The sequence below is a fragment of the Oratosquilla oratoria genome, chromosome 17, assembly GCF_046742065.1.
Source record: "Oratosquilla oratoria isolate Oo_2021 chromosome 17, ASM4674206v1, whole genome shotgun sequence".
Lineage (NCBI taxonomy): Eukaryota > Metazoa > Arthropoda > Malacostraca > Stomatopoda > Squillidae > Oratosquilla > Oratosquilla oratoria.
Window position 1 is genome coordinate 24,028,017 of NC_134793.1, and position 24,719 is coordinate 24,052,735.

Here is a 24,719-nt window from a genome sequence, read left to right on the forward strand (position 1 = left end):
AAACATATTGCTCATGATCTCTCTTGCAAGATACCCATGATTCATTGGTGTCACGATGTAGAAGTGGTCTCACACATTGGACATTTAGATATAAGGATGCAGGGAGCCCCAAGTTGTGATGCCAGATGTTAGGAAGGTGGCAATGTTGGCCTAGCTGGAAGGAAAACACTGGTGGGGGAAGAACAAAATTATTGTACAACTGGGATCTCTTTTATAAAAGTGTAGACCACGGGACTGTGGCTTAAGCCGTTTGGTGCCAAAAAGATTCCGCGAAGGTAGAGACTTTGGGAGTGTTGGAATGCCGGGCTCAATTCATGTGTCCGCAGCTGGGTGAAGGTAAGGTTCTAGGCAATAATGCTTCAGGAAGACAGCAAGGTGTGAGAGACAGCTACTGGGAGAGGTGGCAGTCCTCGTCCTTTGGGGCTCCAAGGCAGTTAGTCAAGGTTCTGTAGCATTGAATGGAGAATGGGAGAGATGTTCTTCGTTGAATCTGAGGTACGGACTGGGGAGAGATGTTCTCTGTTGGTTTTCAAGGCATTCATTCAGACATTCCATGGGGTTCAAAGCATTGGGTGGGAGAAATGTTCTCCATTGTGTCCGAGGTGCTGACTCATGGGTTCTGTCATTATAAACTGCCAGGTCAGGTACCTGTGCACTGATTGGCAGCTGTGAGATGCACTACTTTTCAGAATGCGGGATCATTCATGTTGTTGTTGTTGTTGTCGTTCCCTAGACTGTCTGTCCGAGCAGTCCCGTCTCCCCAAGGAATGCCATAGCCGAAACTGAGTTTTCCCACAAATCCTTTATAGAGCGTATGTTGTGTTGTTTGCGTGCATGATTGTGTATAATGCAGTCTTCCATTATGTGTTGTATGGTATGGGGTGAAGTGTTACATCCTGGGCAGCTGTTCACAACGCGGTCATCCAGCCTCTTCTGGTAGCTTAGAAGTGCTGGGTGGTGACCGCATCGCAGTCTGGCCAAGTGGACTCTGTCCTTTCGTGGGAGAGAGGATTGAGAAGGGTGGATATCAGGGGGTCTGGCATGCAGCAGTGTGTTGTCTTTCAGTGTGTTAATGGAGCGGTGAGTGATATGATTATGAATATGTTTCCGGAGGCTGGTATTTGGTGGTTGTGGAGGAAGAGAAGAGAGTATCTGTGCGTGATAAAGGTCTTTGGGTGTTGTTTTAATGTTTCTTGGTGTGTGTGGGTGTCCTGCTATATAGTGTAGCGGGTGTAATGTGTTTGTGGTGGCTGCGGCAAGTGTTTGTGTGCCTCTCATGTCGAGGTGGTCCTTGACTTTGAGGACTTTTGTTTCATGGTGTAAATGGTCTGTAGGTGTTGTATTTGTGCAGCCTGTAATTGTTTTTAGGGCTTTGTTTTGTATGATTTGAAGGGTGTTGTGGTGTGTCTCACTGAGATTAGGAGCCCATGCAGGACTCGCATAATTCAACACTGAGCGTATGCATTGTTTGTATATTGTTATATTAGTTTCTTTGTTTTGTCCAAATGTTGTTCCAGTGATTGACTTAAGTGTGTTAAGTCTGGGTGTGCATTTGTTTTTTATGTTTGTAATGTGTTGTTTGAAAGACATGGATGTATCGTATGTTACACCAAGAATTTTCGGTGTGTTTGTGTGTGGTATTAGAGTGTTGTTGATGTAGAGATGAGGTATGTATTTGTGTTCTTTTGTCCAGTTGGTGAGAAGTGTTGCTGTAGATTTGGTGGCACCGATCCCCAAGAGGAGCTATGCCTACCTTGGGGAGTACCACAATCCTCATCTTCATTGTTATCAACAGCAGCAAGTCATCCAAGTTCAAATTGAGGTATTTTACTAGTAACAAGTATAGTAATAAAGTATGGTGAATTGCTTAGCATAGGACTTCCACCAAATAATGCAGTGAGAGCCTGCCCCCACTTCAGCTGTTTTCAACAGATGTTACCTCCAAAATATTGACTCCACTCTCTATCAGACCCATAACTATTACACTATCATTTTTCACACATTTAGTGTTGCACTGGTTAAATACTTTAAGGTTATTCAATGTGTTCAGATTTATATAATTTTAATAATTTCCAGCAAAACAGGGGTTATAAAATGAATTTGTAGTATCAATGCAATTCATATATTTTTTGAACACTAGAAAATGAATGAACCTTACCAGTTATTCTATGTTGAACAGGGTTTGTTTCTTATCATTTTGACAGTTTAGAGGTGTTGAAATTTATTTAGATGCATTACTGTAAGGATTTCTCTGTGCATGGAATGGGTCTAGGGGGCATGAAAATTATTTGCGAAAATTTCACATTCGCGGAGCCCTGTGGTCTCCTAACTCCCATGAATGTTGAGGGTCATGTGTGTATATTTACCTATGCTCATGGGGTCCCATCTCTTTCCCTCCATTCATCAAACTTTAGCTTAAATTCACTTATGGTGTTGGCTTGGATTATATTTTCATCCAACTTGTTCCATTAAATCCACAATGCTATGGAAAGCTATAATTCCTCAAATCTTTCAAACAAGTTTGATTTTCAATTTTTCTACCATAACCTCTTGCTGATCTTTCATCACATACCAGCAGGCTTTCTCAGCCCACTTCTGTACTATGATCTAAATATCATGATCATGTCTCCTCTCTTCACTCCAATGTATACATATATATGTATGCATGTACACATACACAAGAGGAAAAAAAAAATGTACTTCTGTACTCTGATCTAAATATCATGATCATGTCTCCTCTCTTCACTCCAATGTATAGATATACATGTATGCATGTACACATACACAAGAGGGAAAACAAATGGGTGTTGGATAAATGAAAGGTGGATGAGAATGGGTGCATATCTTGGGTGCTCACCTTGTTCATAAGGGGGAAGAGGCCTTTTAGTATACATACGTATACTAAGTATGTTAGAAAATAAGAGAACAGAAGACAGGATTCAAAAAGTATTGCTCCTTTCCTTTATACTACAATTAGGAGTGAACATGAGGGGATGACCAAGGATGAGATGGATGGGTGGGGTAAAAGGGATATTGGGAGAGAGGGGACTGTCTGTTGAGGAAGGACAAGAGAGGACAGAAGATAGGGGTGAATGGAGAATGGTTGTGTTTGGATGATGCTGTGATGCATAGAAAGGGAGTTGACGGGGGATGGGGGATGGGGGGTGAAGGAGTGTGTGTGAAACACAAATTGACACTTCCCAAAGGGATTTCTCCCCATCTTCATTTCTGCACGAGGGTACAGAGAGTGGCTGTCACCAATTTAATGAAGCAGTCTTGCTGTGGATGTGCATTGTCCTGCAACACTGCTTCTAATCCAGGGCAGTGGGCGAGATGCAGGGATGACCAACCATCCAGGAGAAGCCAAAATAAGAGAGAGGGAGGGGGGTAGATGGACATGGAGTATGTGTGGATGGAATGGGTGGGAGTGGTTTTTTAAGCCTTTGTTTTTTGGCTACCTCCCTTGTAAGTAGGAAAAAAGCCTTTGGTATATGTATGTACAATTAGGTACAGTTAGGTAAAATACATACACACATTACTTTATATATATATATATATATATGCAAAGAAATCACAAACAATGTGATTCACAAAATATGCAAGTAACCACTAGGAAAATGAGAACTTGGTAACCGAACATTTTCATCTATTTACCTTTATTGTACCTTTGAAAATATTTTAAATAGACAAAAACATTCCAAGTTCTCATTTTCCTAGTGGTTACCTGCATATATTATATATATATATATATATATATATATATATTGTACATTGATTTCTTGTACTTTTAAACTGTTTCATAGGTTTCAAAGATATCATAAGCTTTTAATTGAAATCCAAACTAATTATTTTCCAACATTATCTGTGTTAGCTTCACCTCTCTTTGTACTATATATATGCATAAAAACCAGAGCAGAGCATTTATTTATTATCTTTATTGAATGAAAGTATGAACAACATAGTCATTATGAAATGTTAACTATTTTAATAAAAATAAAAAACATTCTATTTGAACTGTGAAATTCTGCAAAATTAAACATTATATAAAAAAGAAATCAAACCAATTCACAATAAAATAATAAAACCCTACTTACTACGACCTTAATAAAAAAAAAATTATATATCTATATCAATATACAAAGGGCTTTTTCCTATTAACAAGGGAGGTACTCAAAAAATAAAGGCATGAAATCTACTCCCACCCATTCCATCCCCACATCACTTCCATTCACCCCCCTCCCTCTCTCATATCTTGGCTCCATTTTGGACGACGGGTCATCCCTGCATCTTGCCCACTGCCCTGGATTAGAAACAGTGTAGCAAGACACAGCACATCCACAGCAAGACCATTTCATTTAATCAGCAACACCTCTCTCTGTCCCGTCATGCAGAAAAAGAGAAGATGGGGAGAAATCCCTTTGGGCTGTGTTAATTTATTATTCACACATAATCCCTCATCCCCCCCATCCCCTTTTTCCCATGCATTACAGCATCATCCATACACAACCATTTTCCATTCATCCCTATCTTCTGTCTTCTCCCATCCTTCCTCAACAGACATTCCCCTCTTTCCCAATCACTCCTTCATAGCTCTCTTCCCATGAAATATAAATAGGTAAATACAATCTCCTCTTACTATTCATTCCCAAATGTCTTTCTCATTACACTTTTAATCCCCCAAGTCACTGTATGGGGCAGAAACATGGAGATGAAGAGAGGAAGAATTTAAATGTGTTTAAGATGAAATGCCTGAGAACTATGGTAGGGGTTACTAGGATGGATAGAGTGAGAAACAAGGTGAGGAGGAGAGTGTGGGGGGGGGATGGTAGATAGTGTTGATGAAAAAGTATTGGTGGGTTGGTTTGGTCACATGGAAAGAAAAAGTGAGGAAAGATTAGTATAAGAAGTGTGGACGGCAGAGGTGGATTGAGTGAATGTGAGGGGGCAACCAAAGATGAGATGGATGGATGGGGGAAAAGGGGCATTGAGAAAGAGGGGAATGTCTGTTGAGGAAGGGAGAAAGCAAAAGATAGGGGTGAATGGAGAATGATCGTGTATGGGTGATGCTGTGATGCATGATGGGGTGGGGGTTAGGGAGTATGTGTGAATGATATTTTGACGCAGCCCAAAGGGATTTCTCCCCATCTTCTCTTTTTCTGCACGAAGGGACAGAGGGGGGGGGGGAGCTCAATTAAATGAAGTGGCCTTGCCATGAATCTGCTGTGTCTTTCTGCACTGCTTCTGACCCAGGGCAGTGGGCGAGATGCAGGGATGACCTGTCATCCAAGAGCCAAGAAAAGAGGGAAGGAGGGGTGGTGAATGGGAGTGGAGTATGTGGGGATAAAATGGGTGGGAGTGGAGTATGTGGGGATAAAATGGGTGGGAGTGGAGTATGTGGGGATAAAATGGGTGGGAGTGGATTTTATACCTTTGACTTTGGCTACCTCTCTTGTAAGGGGGAAAAAGCCCTTGGTATATGTATGTATGATCCAAAACTTGAGGCCAATGCACATGACCTTGCTGATGACCTGACAATTATAACACAGCACAAAAACTACAAAATTTGATCTAAAAACACCTAAGCTTATTTTGGCAAAATAAAGCAACTACTTAGGAATAGAATGGAAGCCTCAGCCCAGAAATCATCAGTAAAATTGTTCACTCATGGAAAAAAAATTATATATATATAAAATAAAATACAATTTAAGAATTATACTTGATTTGAAATAATAATAACAATAATCATAAGTAAATACAATGAAATAAATGGCCAAACCCTACCACTGAAAAAGAACCTTAGTTGAAAATAAAAACAAATGAACATGTTTTCAATATTTTTTGTTGTTGTATGCAGAGAGGGAAGCGGCCCTTGGTAGTATACATAGACTGACTGATCATTAACTTCTGAATACTATTTCTCAACATTGAACTTCAACAATTCATTATGTTTCTTTTGGTTGTAGAAAATGGGTATTCCAACATCAAACACTTCAGTCAAGATACTTCATGTTTCATTATCAACTTGAAACTTTTAGTGGTACAGTATTTATAAACATAACTATTCCTCTTTCTTTTCACTACTAAAAGATTAACTAATAAACTATTAAACATTTCTAATATAAAAGACAACACAAAACACATGGGAATAAACTTACAAAAGTGTTACTATGTTGCTATGATAGATGTATATCATAAGAGAGCCTTCTGAAGGTTTCTGTCTGTGGCATTTCCCTCGTACTAAACAACTTTGGGATTTCAGGTTTTTTCATATTAAAAGTTCAGATAAAGGAATATAAACCTATGATTTTAGAAAATCAGATTCCCTCTTTTAGCTAGCATTAATCCAAATCTTTTAACTACTATCAGTCCAAGTCTTCAAAGTTTTGGATACAAACAAATGTAAACTTCATGCATAGTATATTGTGTTGTATCTGATTGCTAGTTCTACATCCACTGCAGGCAAAAATCCCGATTCACAAATAAAATCTGAATACTTCCACAGGCATACAAAATCTGCACTGCAGCAATTTTCCTTAATGGATCAACCTATGGCTGGCTCCTTTTGGAAGTAACAAATACCTTGTATCTTACACAAAATGGAAGTAAAGGAATGCCACTTAAATATGTCAGTACGGTGATGTACCCACAAATAAACAAATCTGTATGGTATTACCCTATGTGAAGGAAGTACAGAGGATCACTAGAAGCATTACCCCATTTTATTCTTAAATACAAAACCCTAGTTTAAAAAAAAGAAAAAAAAAAATCTGGATTTAGCCAAAATAAAATCTGTAAAGAGCATCTCCATGACAAAGTGTTCTTATATATAACTACAAATTAATTACCTGGTTTAGATTCTTTCATGGAATTATATGTTATTCCAGGTAGCTTTAAGTCTTTCCCATAGCTTGAATCATCCTCATCCTGGAGCTTATAAGACCCCTTTATTTTTTGTACTTTCTGGAAATATATGAAAACAAATTGTCAATGAAAGGCAACAAAAGGAGAAACTGGGTACAGAATACTTCCTTGGGGACAATGGCCGAGGTATAAATTTTGTTTCTAACCTGATCTTAACTTAGGCATTTATAAAGCCTACTTGATAATGTAATTATAAGCAAATTTAATAAAGTAATAAGATTAGTAAAAGAAGTATGGAAGGCAGAGGTGGAGGGAGTGAATATGAGGGGGCGTCCTAGGATGAGATGGATGGATGGGGTGAAAGGGGCATTACAAAAGAGAGGAATGTCTGTGGAGGAAGGACGGGAGAGGACAGAAGATAGGGGTGAATGAAGAAGGGTTGTGTATAAATGATGCTATGATGCATGAGGGGGAGTTGGTGGGGGGTGGGGGTGGGGAGGTATAAGTGAGAAGAATATTGACGCAGCCCGAAGGGATTTCTCCCCGTCTTCTCCTTTTCTGCACGAGGGGAGGGAGAGGGGGGGTCGCCGAATTTATGAAGTGGCCTTGCTGTGGATGCACAGTGTCTTGTGACACTGCTTCTGACCCAGGGCAGTGGACAGGATGCAGGGATGACCCATCATCCAGGAGGTGCCAAGATATGAGGGAGGGAGGAGGGGAGTGGAATATATAGGAAATGGAATGGGTGGGAATGGTTTCTATGCCTTTTTCTTTGTGGCTACCCACCATGTAGGGGGAAAAAGCCTTTGGTATATGTATGTATGTAACAAATTTCAAACTCTCACCCCTGGTTGTGATGTGCCAAAACCAATCTTTCCCCATTAAGTCTGAGCCTGGGTAAACTGGTTACAAAAATTATTCAAGTTTAGATGGATGGATGGGGTGAAAGGGGCTTTGAACACGAGGGGAATGTCTGTTGAGCAGTAGAGGGAGAAGGCAGGAGATAGGTTGTGTATGGATGACAAAGTTGGACTAATAACAGTAATACAGAACAGAAAAAAAAAACACACCCAGGTTGTACAAGAATAGAGAATTTCCCATCTTCTATTCTTCCCAATTGACCTCCCTACAATCAAATTCAGTGAGTCCATTGCTCCAGATCTCTCTTGCCGGCGATTTGTGACTCCAAAGTAATCAGCAATGGCCACCAGGTGGACCCAAAGTCATTCACAAGGACTATATTGTCACTTTAATACTATTTTTACAGATGTCAGACAAATTTCTGGTAATCAGTTCCGTTCCAAACTTGCTCTCGTTCTTAATGAAGAGGTGTTCTTGTCCCTTCTATATTTTTTCCCATGTAAACAGTCAGGGTAAAATATTTTAAAAAGTAGGGCTCTGTTGCAAAAGTATTGTGTGCTGCACTGCCTCTGACCTGACAAGTGTAGCAGAACACAGGGATGACCTTCACTCTACAAGGTGCTAAGATGAGAGCTACAAAGTGTTTTTTGAGCTGGTAAAAGTTGGGTGCAGGGAAAGTGTACACTGACTCTCCCACTATCCTCACCAGCTGGGAGAGGGAAATTGTGTGTGGTGGAGGAGGAAAGAGGTTGTGGTATCACTAATTATCAACTTGCATGAAAAATCTAATAAAGATACAAAAGATTTATAAAGGCACACACTTACAGTTCCAGTATCTCTTGAACCCACTAGTCTAGGTTTCCTGAGACAGGTCACTTCTGAGAGTTGAGTCTTCCTCGATACTAACTTTCCTAGGGGTTTACCAACATTCTTGAACAATCTACTGCTCTCGTTCACATCTTTCAAGTCTTTCTCCAGATCTGACAAAGATTCTTTCTCAGATTTCTCAGACCTCTTGTCAAGCATTTCAACTGTGCTAGTGGTACTGCCATCCTCTGAAGAAAAGAATAATGCACGGGTTATCATTTTCATGCACAATGGTAAATTTTGCATCTCCAACCTGGTCAGTTCAACATTATATTTTACCTTATGTATGACAGTGAAAAAGAAGAAAACTACCTAATCTCAATAATATATGTATGAATGTAATAATTCTAGTTAATAATGTCTCTACACTGACCTGATATCAAAATCTCATCCTCAACAATAATCTCCTGTAAAAAAAAGAAAAAGACATAACATGTACCAATCCCTGCAGGATGATGTTGACAAGTTTCAAGGCCAGATAGCCCTTGGACCCTATGACTTGACTCCAATCCTATTCCCATTCAAATAGGAAAAAAAATTGGGACAAGACCACAAGTTGTATTCCATACAAGAACAGTAAATCTCAGTGTCATGATCATATCAAATACATGGAAAAGTAACATGTATCTACATCAATCATTCTTGCAATAAAAGTCACAACTCTCCAACCTGCACTGATGATTGTAGGCTCCGTCTGCCATCCTTTGACCTTCAACAGAACAAATCAATCATGCTCAGTTATCTTGTTATCCATAAAGAACAGAGTAATTCAAATTGTACATCAAAATATGGTCAATCCTCATCCAGCATGACAGGTTCCTGATCATGTAGTGCAAGATTAGTTAAGACCAGATTGAATGGGAACAAATGCATTTGTGTTTCCAGAGCCGCTCCTAACCCTTCGTGTCTTGGCAGTTGTGTTGGTCTTCCCATTTATACAATCATGGTTGTGTCATTTTCAGCAATATTCAGGATATTTTATCTAGCTGTGCTTTTACAATTTTCAAGGAGCAATGACAAATACCCGTTTATGCGATTCTACAGGATGGACAGCAAATCTGCCCATTTTCAAACCCATCAACCCCTTTACCTCTATCGGGGGTGCAGTTCCTAATGGTCTTAAGAAGGGAAGGGCCTTAGGTATATGTATGAGCATGGGGTTGATCAAAGAATACTGGGATGCTTTGGGAATATGGGAAAAATAAGTGTTGAAAACTGGTGAAAAGGTGTGGAAAAGAAAGTTCTATCTAGATACCAAGAGATTTTTCCGCCTTTTACAGGAGGTAGCCAAGCCAAGGCACGTACCTTTTCCTACCCATTCCACTCCCATCCACCACCCTTTCCTTCCTCTCATCTTAGCTCCTCATGGATGAAGGGTTATCCCTGTATCCTGCCTACAGCTGGAGTTCTGGAGCTGGTGAGGAGACTGAGATACAGGTTGTAATAACTAAGAAGGCAGAGGTGGATGGAGTGGAGGAGATAATGGGCGGTTAATTGGAGTGGAATGGGTGGGGTTGTGTGATTCACTTTGGTCTTTGGAACAGGTGTTGGACTCGTGACCGACAGCTATTTTTCTCCCGGAAGAGATCTCAGAGCTCGTATGACCGATCTATGGGTAATGCCATGACCTTACACGCATACACACACCCAACTCCCCGCCCACGAGAGTTGGAGTAACAACTCAAAGTGCAGCGATACTGAAATTATTTCACCCCTGGGCAGGATTCGAACCCAGACTGCCATAGTGACAGTCAGGGACTCTACCAACTGCGCCACCGAGTCATGTAACTTTACTGGCTACCTCTTTTATAAGGGGGAAGATGCCCTTTGTATATGGATCAAATATTATGCAAAGGATTACATCAACCTTGTAATACATACCCAAACAATGGATACATGCAGGCAGGTGACGTGTCTAATACTTCAATTTCTGAAGAGTACCCATTTGGCGAAAATCCTTCTGATAAATCCTGGCAAGTTTTTTGCACTTCCTCATCCTGAGTGAAAACAAAAACCCTTATGTTATGCATTTAACATTGGCATCATTCATAAATTATACCTGATATATGAACAAGCCTTCAAGTGCACAAGACTGCCCCTTCAGTACTTGATACAAAATTTGTCACAAATGGCAGCTTATGGGGGTAAGACCCATACCTAAATGGCTTTTAATTAAGACCCTATTCACAATGGCACCTGTCCCTCAGTTAATAAAATTTGGCCCTTACTAAAACAACATAAAATGCACCACAATATTGAAAAAGGTAGAGACTATGGACATCTTCAAAATGGTGGTCTAACAAACGTCAAAAAGATTGATGGGATTAAAAGGCATGAAAGGGACCAATGACAGGTACTGCATGCGGTGGCCCTGTAAAATGAACAGCAAACAACCAGGCAACTTTCAAACCCCCAACCCTCACTTCCATCAGGATATGCAGCCCTCAGGGGCTGACACTTGGTGCCTGGACTGGACCCAAGATATCTCTCAACAAACTTTAACTGTAAGGATGCTCACTGGCCAAGTGAGTTGGGGCTTCGTTACTTGCGGTGAAGGTCAAGATGATAATGATTTGAACCATGCTTGGGGCAAGTTGAACTAAGGGCATGGCACATTAAATTCCTTGCTACAAATCCACTGTAAGGGGCACCGTCCTAGCCTTCTGATAGGGGGGAGTTTGTGATGTTAAACCAAATCATCACTACACTTTTTCACACACAGAGAATTGACACCAGGAACTGCTCTTCTCTTCCACTTTAACCCCTTCCATACGGTGCCACACACGTAGGTGTCATGAGGAGCAAGTGGATTCGCGACGCTGCGATATCGGCGTCTTGATTATATTTATTGTAGTCGCCCCTGTTTTTACATTCTCCCTAATCTGCTCTTAATCCCATTCTCTGTGGTTTTCAAAATTCACGGGTGAAAGAGAGAACGATCGATATAAGCCGTGACTATATTTTATGATGCGAGTATTATTACGACACATCGTACGGCTGGCATTGGCTGCTGCCCGCGAGATTTAAGTCCCGTAGTGAAGTGGTTAAGTCAGTGACAGAAACAGTCACACACTGATGTAACAAATTCTAAAATTTCATCCAAGAGAGATATACGAGAGGTTCCGTGGATCTGTGTCAGCCTCTGTGGAGCTGCACATTTTCAACTTAATGAAACTCAAGATAACAACTGAATGGTTGAAAAGCACTAAATTTATATTCTCTCATAATGATGCTTGAAAACCTTGATTATGCTATTTCAACATGTCTACATCTCAACGACTTACTTTAACTGATGCAAAATTGATGACCCTTGGACTGGAATTGACATGTTGATGGAAAACCTTGGCTGCAATCAGGTACAGTCCTGGAGCTACATTCATCTCGTGCAATGCTAAAAGAAATCGAACATAAATTACTAAAATGGTCTGAATAGAGGCGAGTATTCTTTTGTTGACACTGTTCATCCGTTCCCTCTAACATTTCCTCTCAATCTGACTCACCTTTTTGCACACTTTCACTTCTTCCCCAAACTTTGTTTACACTAAAAATTCTCAAAAGCCTACCCAACCCCCACACATATAAATTATAAGTTTTAACAATATCAAAAATTATACTGTCAATGATATCAATAACATAATTTATTATAAGTACCTATAATGTCCACTCCAGTTACTGTCATAACTTCTCCTTTGACTCCTGAGGACCAAGACTCAATTTGCCATACTAGGAGACCCTTTGTATTTTCAGCCATAGGCTTCAGACCTCCCTGCTGAAGGAACAATAGATGAATTATGAAGATGAGGATTAAAACACCCATTTGGATTTATACAAATGAAGTTAATCTATATGCAAGATCAACTAGTAAATCAAATCAACTTGTAAGCGAAGAATCCAAATAAAAATAGATATAATATGAATTACTAGATATTAATGGTTACATACAAATAGAATACATACATGCATATATCAAAGGCTTGTTCCCCCTTACGAGGGAGGTAGCCAAAAAGCAAGGGCATAAAATCCACTCCCACCCATTCCATCCCCACATACTCCATTCCAATTTACCCCACTCCCTCCCTCTTATCATGGCTCCTCCTGGATGACAGGTCATCTCTACATCTCACCCACTACCCTGGGTTAGAAGCAGTGTTGCAAAACACAGTACATCCACAGCAAGGCTGCTTTGTTAAATCGGCACCTCTCACTCTCCGTCCCCTCAAGCAGAAAAAGAGAAGACATGGAGAAATCCCTTCGGCCTGCATCAAATTATTTTTTTCACACATACTCCCTCACCCCGTATCCTCCACCCACTCCCCCTTATGTATCACAGCATCATCCATACACAACCATTCTCCATTCACCCTTATCTTCTGTCCTTCCTCAACAGACATTCCCCTCTTTCCCAATGTCCCTTTTATCCCATCTATCCATCTCATCCTTGGTTGCCCCCTAATGTTCACTCCTTCCATCTCTGCCTTCCATACCTCTTTTACTAACCTTTCTTCAGTCATGCTTTCCATGTGTCAAAACCATCCCAAAACTTTCATCAACCCTATCTCCCAACTCCCTTTCCAGACCTGTTCTCCTCCTCATCTCCTCATTTCTCTCTATCCAGCTTAGTAACCCCTATCATACTTCTCAGGCACCTCATCTCAAACACATTCAAACTCCTCCTCTCTTATGTTCCATCTTTCTGCCCCATACAGTTGTGTCGGCATAATCACTCCTTCATACAATCTGCCCTTAGCATCCACTCCCTAATGTCTATTTCTCATTACACTTTTTAATCCAAGGCATTTACTTACTTCTCGCAATCTACATTCTCCCTCCATTCCTCCCTTTCCCACCACGTTCGCACTCAATATCTAAAACTATCCACTTCCTCCAGTCTCTCTCCCTTAATACTCACTTCCAGTCTGCTGCCACTTTCTCGCCTTGTACATCTCATCACCTTACTTTTACCCACATTTATCTTCGACTTACTTCTTTCGTACACCTTCCCAAACTCCATCACTAACTTCCTCAATCCCTCCTCTGATCCTGTCACAAGCACAGTGTTGTCAGCAAACAATAACTGGCAGTTCTAGTCTATAAGGGCAACCCCATAAACAATCCCTAAAGTTTAGATTGTATGTTACCACAGTGTCATAACAATACATTTAATATCCAACTCCTTTTTGGTGACATCTTTGGATTCCATTCCAACTTACTTTCAATAAACTGTGGAGAAGCCTCCCGATAGATGACATCTATATGAATACACCACTTTGTACAAACCTTGTGACTATATGAAATTCTCTTGGGTTCGCTATGAAAAAATCAATAAAAAATTTCTGATATGGCATAGTTTGTGATGTTAAACAATAAAAAAAATAATATAAAAACAGCTTCACAACAAAGGACTGAAGCAGTAGAATCCTGCATTATATTGTAACTTGTATCACAACAGTGCATTTGCTGAAGCATACTTACAACAACTTTGAATGTTCCATGGTTTACTTCCTCCAACTGAAAATCATTTGGTCGATATGGAAGGCTCTGCACATATCCAAGCAAATGTTTCACTTCCTTTTGACAACACTCTTCCTCAAATTTTTCATTGGGCACAAACGCAAGCCGATCTACACTATGTTTACGAGTCTGTGAAAAATATGGTTAACAAAACTCAATTAACAGATGTCAAATGACTACATCCTACTTGTCATGTCATGCAAAATGCCAAACATTCTTATGTAGCTCAGACGACATTCTTTAGATATCAGTAACAACCACTACTGCTGAGTTTCACTGACTGGAAATCTGTGATCCCACTGAAGTTAGGGGAAGTGCTCATGCCCTTTACAGTCCTAGGCTCTTTTGCGTCACTTGGTTCTCTATAAATTTGTGGTTCATTCAGTCAATTCAATTATGGGGACTAATGGTGAGTCAAGGTGTTCTATCTCTTTGTATTTGTTCATCAAGCTTTGCCTTAAATAACTGCATGGTGTGGACAGGATGCTACTTGTGGCAGAGGTCAAGGTGACAGCAGTTTGAACCTCATCACGAGCAAGTTGAACTAAAGGCATTGTTACTTAAATTCTATGCTACAAATTCTCTGAAGGGGGCATAGTCCTAGCCTCCTAATAGGGGTAATTCGCAATGTTAAGCAGAGTAGAAAAAAAAAAAAAGTATTGGTTTTAATTTGGTTTATATTTTCATTCAACTTGCTCCACTTCTATGCGGAAAGCTGCATGTCTTTCAAACAAATTTGCCCCTCCACTTTTTCTTTTACCTTTCATCCCATACCATCAAATCCTCTCCATATTTTTTCTGTACCCAGAGAGATATTTGGGAGGGCCTGGGAACTATTAACCTCTTCACTCCGGGGCACATCGCATGTCTGGCAGCATTAGCTGCCCGATGTGCGATGTTGCGTCATAATAATCACATTATAAAAAATAAAGTCAATGCTCAATCGTTCATTCTCTTTCACCCGTGAATTTTGATAACCATAGAAAATATGATGAAGCCAGTTTAGAGAGAATGGAGGTTACATAGGTACGACTACACTAAATATAATCAAGATGCCGACGTCAGCATCATCGCGTACCCACTTGCTCCTCATGACGCCTACGTAGGTGTCACTGTATGGAAGTGGTTAACAGCAATTGAGGAGTTGTGGGTTTCCTCTTAGTGAAACTCAAGGTGACAATTATTGTCATTAAGATCCTTCACCTGTGATGAAATTACCGTTGGACACTCAAGCTTTTCCGTCTCTCAACATGTTTATATATCCTAAAGACTGAATATAGTGGATGCTATAAAATTTTCTGCTACATATATTGCCACATACAAACTGGACCAAACAATAGTGTGTGCAAACACCATATAAGAATTTAAGAACAAACTAGATGTTGCGAAATACAAAGACAAGTCACCACGAGCATAGCTCCCCTTCCCGTTTAATACAACTAGGTAAATACTATCAGTTGTCTAACCTGAATAATGTGCTCCGCAGGTTCCATTAGTCCAGTAAGATAAATGTAACACTGATCCTCTGTTACATCTTCATGTTTAGAAGCAAGGCACACCTGTTAAAGAAACAGATCTGTTAAAGTACAATTCAATTTTAAAACATTCTCTTTAATTTCTAACATTAATATCAAACTTGAGGTTTGCACGAGGAAATAGAGAGGAGTGGTTGCTGATTAACCCCTTCCATACGGTGCCGCACACGTAGGCGTCATGGACTTAGATCTCGGTGGCAGCAACCAATGCCAGCCGTACGACGTGTCGTAATAATACTCGCATCATAAAATATAGTCACCGCTTATATCGATCGTTCTCTCTTCACCCGTGAATTTTGATAACCATAGAAAATGCGATTACAAAAGAATTAGAAAGAATGTCATTATGGAGGGGCGACTACAATAAATATAATCAAGACGCCGATATGGCAGCCTCGCGAATACACTCGCTCCCCATGACGCCTACGTGTGCGGCACCGTATGGAAGGGGTTAAGTGAAGCAGCCTTGCTGTGGATGTACTTTGTCTTGCTACATTGCTTCTGACCCAGAACAGTGGATGGGATACAGGGATGACCCATCATCCATGAGGAGCTAAGATGAGAGGGAGGAAAGGGTGGTGGAGGGGAGGTAAATGGGTGGGAGTAGGTACTTGCCTTTTGACTTGGCTACCTCCCTTGTATGGGGGAAAAAGCCCTTGGTATATAGATGGAATACCACATTATGAATATATGTTGCAATGCTTCTGACCTAGAGAGTACGTGAGGATCAGGGTTGGTCCTTCATCCGCTAAGGGCCAGAATAAAAGATAAACAAATGGATGATTGATGAGTGTGGGACAAGTGATGGGTGGGAGGATGACTTGGCTGGCTACCTGGCTTACAAGGGGAAAAGAGCTTTGTGGTATGTAGATGTAAATATTGTTAAAGATCACCTGTGCTTTAAAGATGGCTTTGAGGAGCATTTCATTGTTGTTGGAGAGATTCTGTTTGAAGGCCAAAACTTCATTCCTACTTTTACAATACTCCTCTTCAAGTTCCTGTATCAAATAAATAAATAAATACATAGAAATAAATAAATAAAAAATAAAATAAAAAAGATTAGTAAAAGAAGTGTGGAAGGCTGAGGTGGATGGAGTGAACATATGGGGATAACCGAGGATGAGGGGTGTTGAGCATGAGGGGAATGTCTGTTGAGGAAGGAACGAAGAAGACAGAAGATCGGGGTGACTGGTGAATGGCTGTGTACAAATGATACCGAGATGCATGGAAGAGAGTGAGTGGGGGATAGGGTGTTAACCTTTTCGATATGAGTCAAATTCTTGTGTGCAGCATCAGATGCCTGATGTATGATGATTCAATTATGGATCACAAATGTTATCAAATATAAAGTCACCGCTTTATTACTCATTCTCTTTCATTCTGAGTAATAATAAATGCAGAACACGCGATCAAGGCAGTTAAAAGAATTCAGGGGTCACTCAGCTACAACTACAAAATAAATATTATCAGGACACCAAGGCTGGCATCCTTACATACCTACTCATGTCTCATGACACCTATGTAGGCATCATTATATGGAACAGGTTAAAGAGTGGTTTTGTGTGAATGATATTTTGATGCAGTACAAAGGAATTTCTCCCCATCTTCAATGTTACTGCATGAGAGGATGGGGGGTGGGGGGTCACCAATTAAATGAAGTGATCTTCCTGGGATGTGCTGTGTCTTGCTACATCTCTTCTGACCCAGGGCAATGAAAGGGATGCAGGGATGACCCATCATCCAGGAGGAGCCAAGATGAGAGGGAGGGAGGATGGGGTGGTGAATGGGGATAAAATGGGCGGGAGTGGAACTATGTCTTATGACTTTGGCTACCTCCCTTGTTAGGAGGAAAAAGCTCTTAGTATATGTATGTGAAATTTTTACACAATTTCCATAACACAAGTTATAAAAATTTAGTATAATGACAAGGAGTTAAATGAGGTTTGTCCATTTATCTTAAATTAACCATTTCAGTACGATGACTCCTACGTAGATGCCATGAGGTGTGAGTAGGTACACGAGGATGCCAGCTTTGGCATTTTGATGACATTTATTTTTTGTGGTTGTACACGAGTTACCCCCAAATTCTGTGAACTGGTTTGATCACGTTTTCTGTGTTTATTATTACTCAGAGTAAAAGAGAAGGAGTATACAGCAGTGACTTTATATTTTATGAGTAGTGTGATGAATCATACATATGGCAGCCAATGCTGCGTGTGAGAATTTGATTCTTACTGAAATGACTTCAATTAAGTTCTAGCACAGGCTTAGGAAATCTTCCATTTCAAAGTCCACAGAGATGACAATGTTGTGAATTCACACATTTTTTATACCATTATACATCTATTGAATAAAACTAAGAGAAATTCACCTCTGACATACCTGGGGTTTGGAAAATAAATAGAATACCATCATGATTATTTTCATGTTCCACATAAATTCATATATGCAATGAAAATTTACTTATAACATTCTTTTCAACATGCCCTTGCTTTTAAACATGTTGGCGGATCTCGTATAACTAAGTGTTCACAAACCTTCATGAAGTCCTGCTTCCATGTGGTGACAAATGCTAAGGCTCTCTGCACCTGGTTATCTATAGACACCTTGGCTGCTGCACAAGACTCTTCCAAAAGAGAAAGCTGGTTCTCTGCCTGAAATAATACAAACATTATAACTCTTCATATCAGATTCTCTTGGGCACCTTTCACCTATTACCTGAAATACTACACACAGAACACACAAAATATACAGTACACTATATATCCTATCTACAACCATAGACGTTGTCTGGTGTGCTCCACATATGGACACAATTTCCCTATCCCCTCCCATGGGGTGCAACCCTGAGGGGCCGGCACCTGGTCTCCAGATTCAGCCAGCCACTACACTCTCACACTTAGTGGTGAGGGTATTTTTCTGAATTCAATGGGTATGAAAAGACTTTTTAGTAGAATTATAGACATAGAGAGGGAGACGAGACTTATGAAAATCATGGAAGCAATGAACTAACGATCTATCGATGGCGAATTAAGAAATAAAGTGACTTAAAGTAAATACTGAAATAAAGGAAGAGGCAAGTGCACTAAAAAAGAACTGGCCACGTTAAAATGTGAAAATGAGAGGTTGAAAAATAATAACACTATTAGTGCAACTATAAAGAGGCAAGTGAACAAAGGTAATGACCGAAAAATAGAAAAAAAAAAAATGAGGCAGTGCACTGAATGGGTAAACATACAAAAAGAAAAAATTGATCCATAGAGATCAAATTACGGTCACAAATGGCAGTGGAATTTTTTTTAGCAAAAACTGGAAAATTAGCAAGAAGCGAACTCTACAAAAGTAAATGGGTAAAAAGAGATGTGAATGATGAGGAAAGAGAAAGAGATAAGGCATTATGAAGCGAAGCTAAGGAGAAGAAAAAAAAAAAAAATGGAGACCAAGAAAATGCAGTTCTATTACAATGTTACACATGAGACTGAAAAAATTGTATATTCAAGAAAAAGAAACGAAAGGTTCAGAGAACAAGATGGAGAGAGTAGAAAATTAAAACTAGCTTATACCAATATAGACGGATTAATCTCAGGATTAAATCCACTAAATGATTACCTGTTAAAAGAAAAACCAGACAATGAGAATTGTAAAGACAAAATTAAGGGGTCCACTATTACCAGTGTTGGACATGGATGATATAATCACTGGCTTAGAAATAGAGAGAAGCAGGGTGGAGTCATGTTCTTGGCTAAGAAAAACTTAAATGTGACAAAATTTACATACGGAGAGAACAGAGTGAAGATGATCACAATAAGAGTTGAAGATAGTGACATGAAAAGCAGAGTTTGCAGTGATTTATATACCCCCCAAAACAAGGCCTTAGATATTCTAAAATGTTAGATGATACGACTTTCATTAAATGAGATGCTGGAGGATGGAGGTAACATGGTACTTATGGGAGATTTTAACTGCAAAGACATCTGTTGGGAGATGACAGTAAAAGGTGGAGAGGATCAATGAGGAAATGTATTACTCGACACGACTATAGAACATACAATGACACAATGGATAAAAGATGACACTAGATTTAGAAATAATGAACTGTCGAGACTAGATTTATTTACATCAGAACCCGAAATTGTGGACAAAATTGAACAAAACACCAATTGCAAAGTGACCACATACTACTCGAGTTAGAATTAGAAGAGGAAATATATATAAAGAGAATGAGAAACACACAAAAGTAAGACTGATGTATGGGAAAACAGACTGAGAATCTTAAATTTGTTCTTAAAGAGAACTGGGAAAAATTCTACAATGAAGAAACACAAGTGGAAGAAAAATGGATGATTCTGATTAATATCTATAAAGGAGTGGATAAATATGTCCCAAAGCAAAAACAGGAAAAGGTGTATATTAAGCGCTGGTTTAACAGAAGGTGCAGTGGAGCAAAAGAAGAGATAAAGCTTGGAAAAGATGGAGAAAAGACAAAAAATAGAAGGTGGCAAATGTATATTAATCAAAGGAATGAATATGTAAAAATATGTAGGGAAAAAAAAACTGAAGACATAATAGAAAAATGTAAGGATCAGCCAAAACTATAGATATGTGAATGGTAAACTACAAAACAAACAGGAAATAGTGAAACTACACCAAGAGAATATGGAATACACAAAAGAAACAGGATTGGCTGAAGTCATAAGGAAACACTTCAAGTCTATTTTCACTAGAGAAAATGTACATAAGGATGAAGGGAGAGAAGTATACCCCCCCCCCATGAGGGAAATAATAGTAACACAAAGAAATAATGGACCAAATAATGAACCTTGCTGTCAGGAAATCTCATAGCCCAGATGGAATCGCAAACTGGATATTAAAATAATGCAAAGAATAAAGTACCTCACAGTTGACTTGTGTGGAAACTGGAGCATGTTGGAGGACAGAGAGGCAAACTACTAAAATGGATGAAATGTTTTTTGAAGGAATGATACGAGGACTGTAGTAAAAGATAAGATGTGAAGATGGAGAGCAGTAACGAGCAGAGTACCACAACATTCATAGCTTGAACCATAATGTTTCTTGTCTATATTAAAGACATGATGGAACAACAAGCTATATGTTGCAAAAATCATAAGTGAAAAATGAGGATGACTATAGCAAAAAGATCTAGACACTATTTTTGCATGAAGCTAGGAATGGGAAATGATGTTTGATACAAAAAAATACAAAGTACTGGAAATGGGAAGTAGAGGGGAAGACCCTTCCTTAAACTACTCCTTGGGAAGTGAACCCATTACAAAAGCAAAGAGAAAGATCTGGGAGTGTTGATAAAAGACAACCTGTCATCTGACAGATATATCAGCAGAATTGTGGGGGAGACGTACAAACTACTGCAGATCAAAGTGGTATTTCACTAAATGGGTGAAGAGATGATGAAAAAAAATAATAATTGAAACCCTGATACATGAAGGATATGAGCAAGAAATTACAAAGAGCAGCTACTAAACTGGTCCCCAACCTGGCAGATAATAACATATGAGGGAAGACTAAAAACACTTGGGCTGCCAACCTTGAAAGATCAGAGAGAAAGAGGTGATATGACAACAGTATTAAGGTCACTAAAGTGGATATATTGCAGTGACAGAAAAGATCTCTTGATCATGGGCATCTGCAGGGGGGGGGGTTGCCCCCCCCCCTAGAATTTATGGAAAATCAAAAATGCAAAGAAAATATAAAATTAATAAAAACATTACATAGAAAATACAAAACTCATAAAATACCATGTACACTTATCAACTGTTTATTACCATAATTTGAAGTATCTTGATATATTTATAACCTTATACCATTAACCATGTATAATATCATTAATTTTGCCACTGCCAACAAAAATTCCTGTGGTCACCCCTGCTCATGATTTAAGACAGGAGGGCTTAAAGAGGTCATGGGAACGAATTAAGAAAACCACATGTCTAAAAGATGTGAAGAAATAGCTTTCCATATAGATGCATAAACACCTAGCTTAGGAAGTGATATAGCCCAAGCTCAACAATAACAGAGATCAAATCTAAATATGATACATGGAAATCAAGAATATTATAAAGTTGGAACTATACATGAATTTGAGGCTAGGTGGGATAAATAATCAGAGAACAGGAGAGGAGACCCAATGAGCATTGCTCCTTTTCCTGTACAGTACAATTAGTTAAATACAGCAAATCAAGCTCCATACCTCAGTAAGTTTCTCTTTTGCATGTCTCTGAAACTCGCTAGCATAGGTAGTCATTTTGGCTAGCGTATAATCCGGGCTTTCATGGTTCATTTTGTTGAAATTTGAGAACATGGTTGCGATTCCATTATCTGAAGATTCATTATCCGAGTTATTCATATGTTTAAGCTCTTCCATTTTATTATGAGCAACTGTTATCTGAAAGAGAAAGTTTAGTGAATTATATATACAAGCTGCAATAAACATGTGCAGATTTTGTATTCTGAAGAAAGAATAAACAACTTTACAAACACAAGCTTTAACAGTATCTTAATAGATACAACCCAAACAGACAACTGATTATTTCGTAGACAAATAAAAATCAGCACAAAAAATCAGCGCTGATGGCTGTCGCCAACCAGCTTCTACCATCCCTAAAAATGCAAACGAAATTCGCAATATGTCGGAGAAACCGGAATCAATGGCTGAATGGCAGAACATATTTCGTCTAACACCGAAGTTGTGATGCCACAAAACTCAAAAGACGATTTTGGGGACTTGTGACATCCCCTACTGACTGAAATGATGCAGCATTTAATGAATTGAGACTCCACTAAAGAATGCCATTCACTAACTTCTTCTACCGCAAAGATGTTATCGCCAACACTTTCTTTACCATAACAGTGCATTTCCACTGTCGACGTTCACATACACAACACAGGTCATATTAGTCACATAACTAAAAGCTAATCAACTCCATACAACACTGCACCTGATATTTTTCGAATATATCCATCTAACTTTTAAATTCTAAAGCTTTGCCAAATACGAATGACAAAAGTTGTATTCCACGCTAGCTGGGGTCCCAATTCTCGATAAAAATCTGATTTCTGAGCATTAATCTTATTTCTGAAGTTCATACTGCTTAAATACGTTCAACGGTGTATTCTATTGATCATGTCAACGCACCCAATCCACAAGAGTTAAGTCCAGATGTTCAAATTTCCATTGATTATCTAATTCGACAACCACGACTGAAGCGCACAAACGTTCTGACTGTGATTACTAAGTCAGTAAGTATTGCCTAGCTGTTCGACCGACGGTGAATATTTACCGCTAAGTCAGTAGTCAATGTTAATTTTTTTTTCGTTCCCTGCAAACTTTTCACCTTATGTCAGAATGTCATTTCCTTCCTTTCAAAATTATTACAACAAATGGGAAATATCTACATTCACGGATGGTTTGAGCCATGGTTGTAGAAGTTCAGTTTTAGTAGATTGTGCTGAATGTATCATACGTAAAATTATAAGTATTCCATCAGACTGTCTGAAAATCTGTGATCCAAATCCCTCTCCCCTGAAACTTTAGAATTGCTTCAAAGATGGTCATTTGGCACAATGTATGGGTAAGCAATGCAAGAGGCTTTTGACAAAGTTTATGGCTGGGACTTTATGAATTTGGAAAAAGCGTATGACAGTGTTGAAAAAAAAAGCACAATGGGATGTGTTGCAGATAGGGTGAAGGGAAGTCTGTGGCGGACTTTTTTCGTGAGTAATAGAGCTTTAGTTTAGTGAGAGTAGGGGATAGTGAACGATTTGCGGTGGTAGGCAGAAGCATATACCCTGGTGCGGCACATGGAGGCGGCAATTCTACTCTGGACATGCCGCCCGCAAGGTTGACTAAATAATTATAATAAAAAAGGTCAAAGGAGCCCTTAATATTTTACCGCAATATACGAGTTCTGCGTTAGAATTAACAGAATATGAAATATTTTTCCCTTATCCTTTCTGCAATGGGGACATTGAATAACATTTTTTAAATGTGTTTAATTGTTTCGCAAGCCAATAGCTATAATAGACAGTAAGGAATGGTGGAGATGGGAGATTTGCCGCGGGGCTGCATTACTGACCAAGCGGGTAAGAACTGTCATAATCGACAACCATGTGAGTTTGAAATTCTATAACGTACGTAATTATTGCTTACTTTTCACTGTTGCTGTCATACAGATATATATATATATATATATATTATATATATATAATATATATATATATATATATATATATATATATATATATATATATATATATATATGCATGCGTTATTATTAAAGTCGACAGCATTAAGGAGGTTGATAACCTTCTTATGGGTATTCTCAAGCTTTCTAACCAGTACTCTGCCATTTGGAGGGTGGGCATAAACCAGATTGCCAAAATGATTCATTTATTCAACGTTTAGTCTGCAAGGAGACATCTTTAGAAAAATCTATAACATAAAAATTACCGACATACAGAAATAAAGAACAAGGGTGTTAACCATAACAAAAATTCACAATCATGGAAATAGACATCAATAAATCAAAATTAGACAACAATAAATCAAATCCTACCTTGATATGGGCCGTTGGGGACCAATGCTTACAAAATTAAAACTCCAAAGAAATGATGAAAGAAATCGTCAGGTGGTGACTTATATATGCGAACCTAGCCGGCTTGGGTGGTGGAAAGGGTAGTGGGAGGGGTTGATGACCCATTATGTCGGGAAGGAGGGGTTTGGGGGGGGGGGTTGCGAGGTCGGTTGGGGGGAGGATGGATGGAGTGGGTGGGAAGAGGTGGAGGGGTGGGGTCACGGGTCTTGGTGGTGGTGGCTTCACCGGAGACTGTGTAACCCGAAATTCATCTTATATTGGTTATACTAGATGTAGTCTCAGTAGGAGAATATCAATGCACTTGCAAAAATGGGGCTATTAAACATCATCTGAAGAAATATCATAACCAAACAGCCACTCGAGAATGCCTAGTTAAGAACACCAGGATTATAGTAAGCAATAGATTCAATTTGGAAGTAGGTAGAAACAACTTTGCCAACCGTGTAGTTAATGA

The 24,719-nt window shown here is 39.2% G+C and overlaps 1 protein-coding gene across 2 annotated transcripts in view; it reads right to left on the bottom strand.

Annotated features, from left to right (window-relative positions):
• The window catches only part of LOC143034506 (uncharacterized), a 31,385-nt gene extending 8,457 nt beyond the window's left edge, over nucleotides 1-22,928 (bottom strand). Inside the window, exons 1-13 of one of the 2 annotated variants that reach the window (XM_076200642.1) lie at nucleotides 22,807-22,928; nucleotides 21,862-22,056; nucleotides 18,173-18,289; nucleotides 16,529-16,633; nucleotides 15,567-15,659; nucleotides 14,062-14,229; nucleotides 12,241-12,355; nucleotides 11,874-11,980; nucleotides 10,471-10,586; nucleotides 9,259-9,298; nucleotides 8,963-8,996; nucleotides 8,548-8,777; nucleotides 6,846-6,960 (exon numbers count right to left, since the gene is read on the bottom strand). In XM_076200642.1, coding sequence (XP_076056757.1) covers nucleotides 6,846-6,960; nucleotides 8,548-8,777; nucleotides 8,963-8,996; nucleotides 9,259-9,298; nucleotides 10,471-10,586; nucleotides 11,874-11,980; nucleotides 12,241-12,355; nucleotides 14,062-14,229; nucleotides 15,567-15,659; nucleotides 16,529-16,633; nucleotides 18,173-18,289; nucleotides 21,862-22,035 — 1,414 coding nt within the window. In that variant the 5' untranslated portion in view covers nucleotides 22,036-22,056; nucleotides 22,807-22,928. Of the gene's footprint in view, nucleotides 1-6,845; nucleotides 6,961-8,547; nucleotides 8,778-8,962; nucleotides 8,997-9,258; nucleotides 9,299-10,470; nucleotides 10,587-11,873; nucleotides 11,981-12,240; nucleotides 12,359-14,061; nucleotides 14,230-15,566; nucleotides 15,660-16,528; nucleotides 16,634-18,172; nucleotides 18,290-21,861; nucleotides 22,057-22,806 lie in introns of both variants that reach the window. The other variant, XM_076200641.1, reaches the window with a different exon arrangement.
• Nucleotides 22,929-24,719: the final 1,791 nt, after the last annotated feature.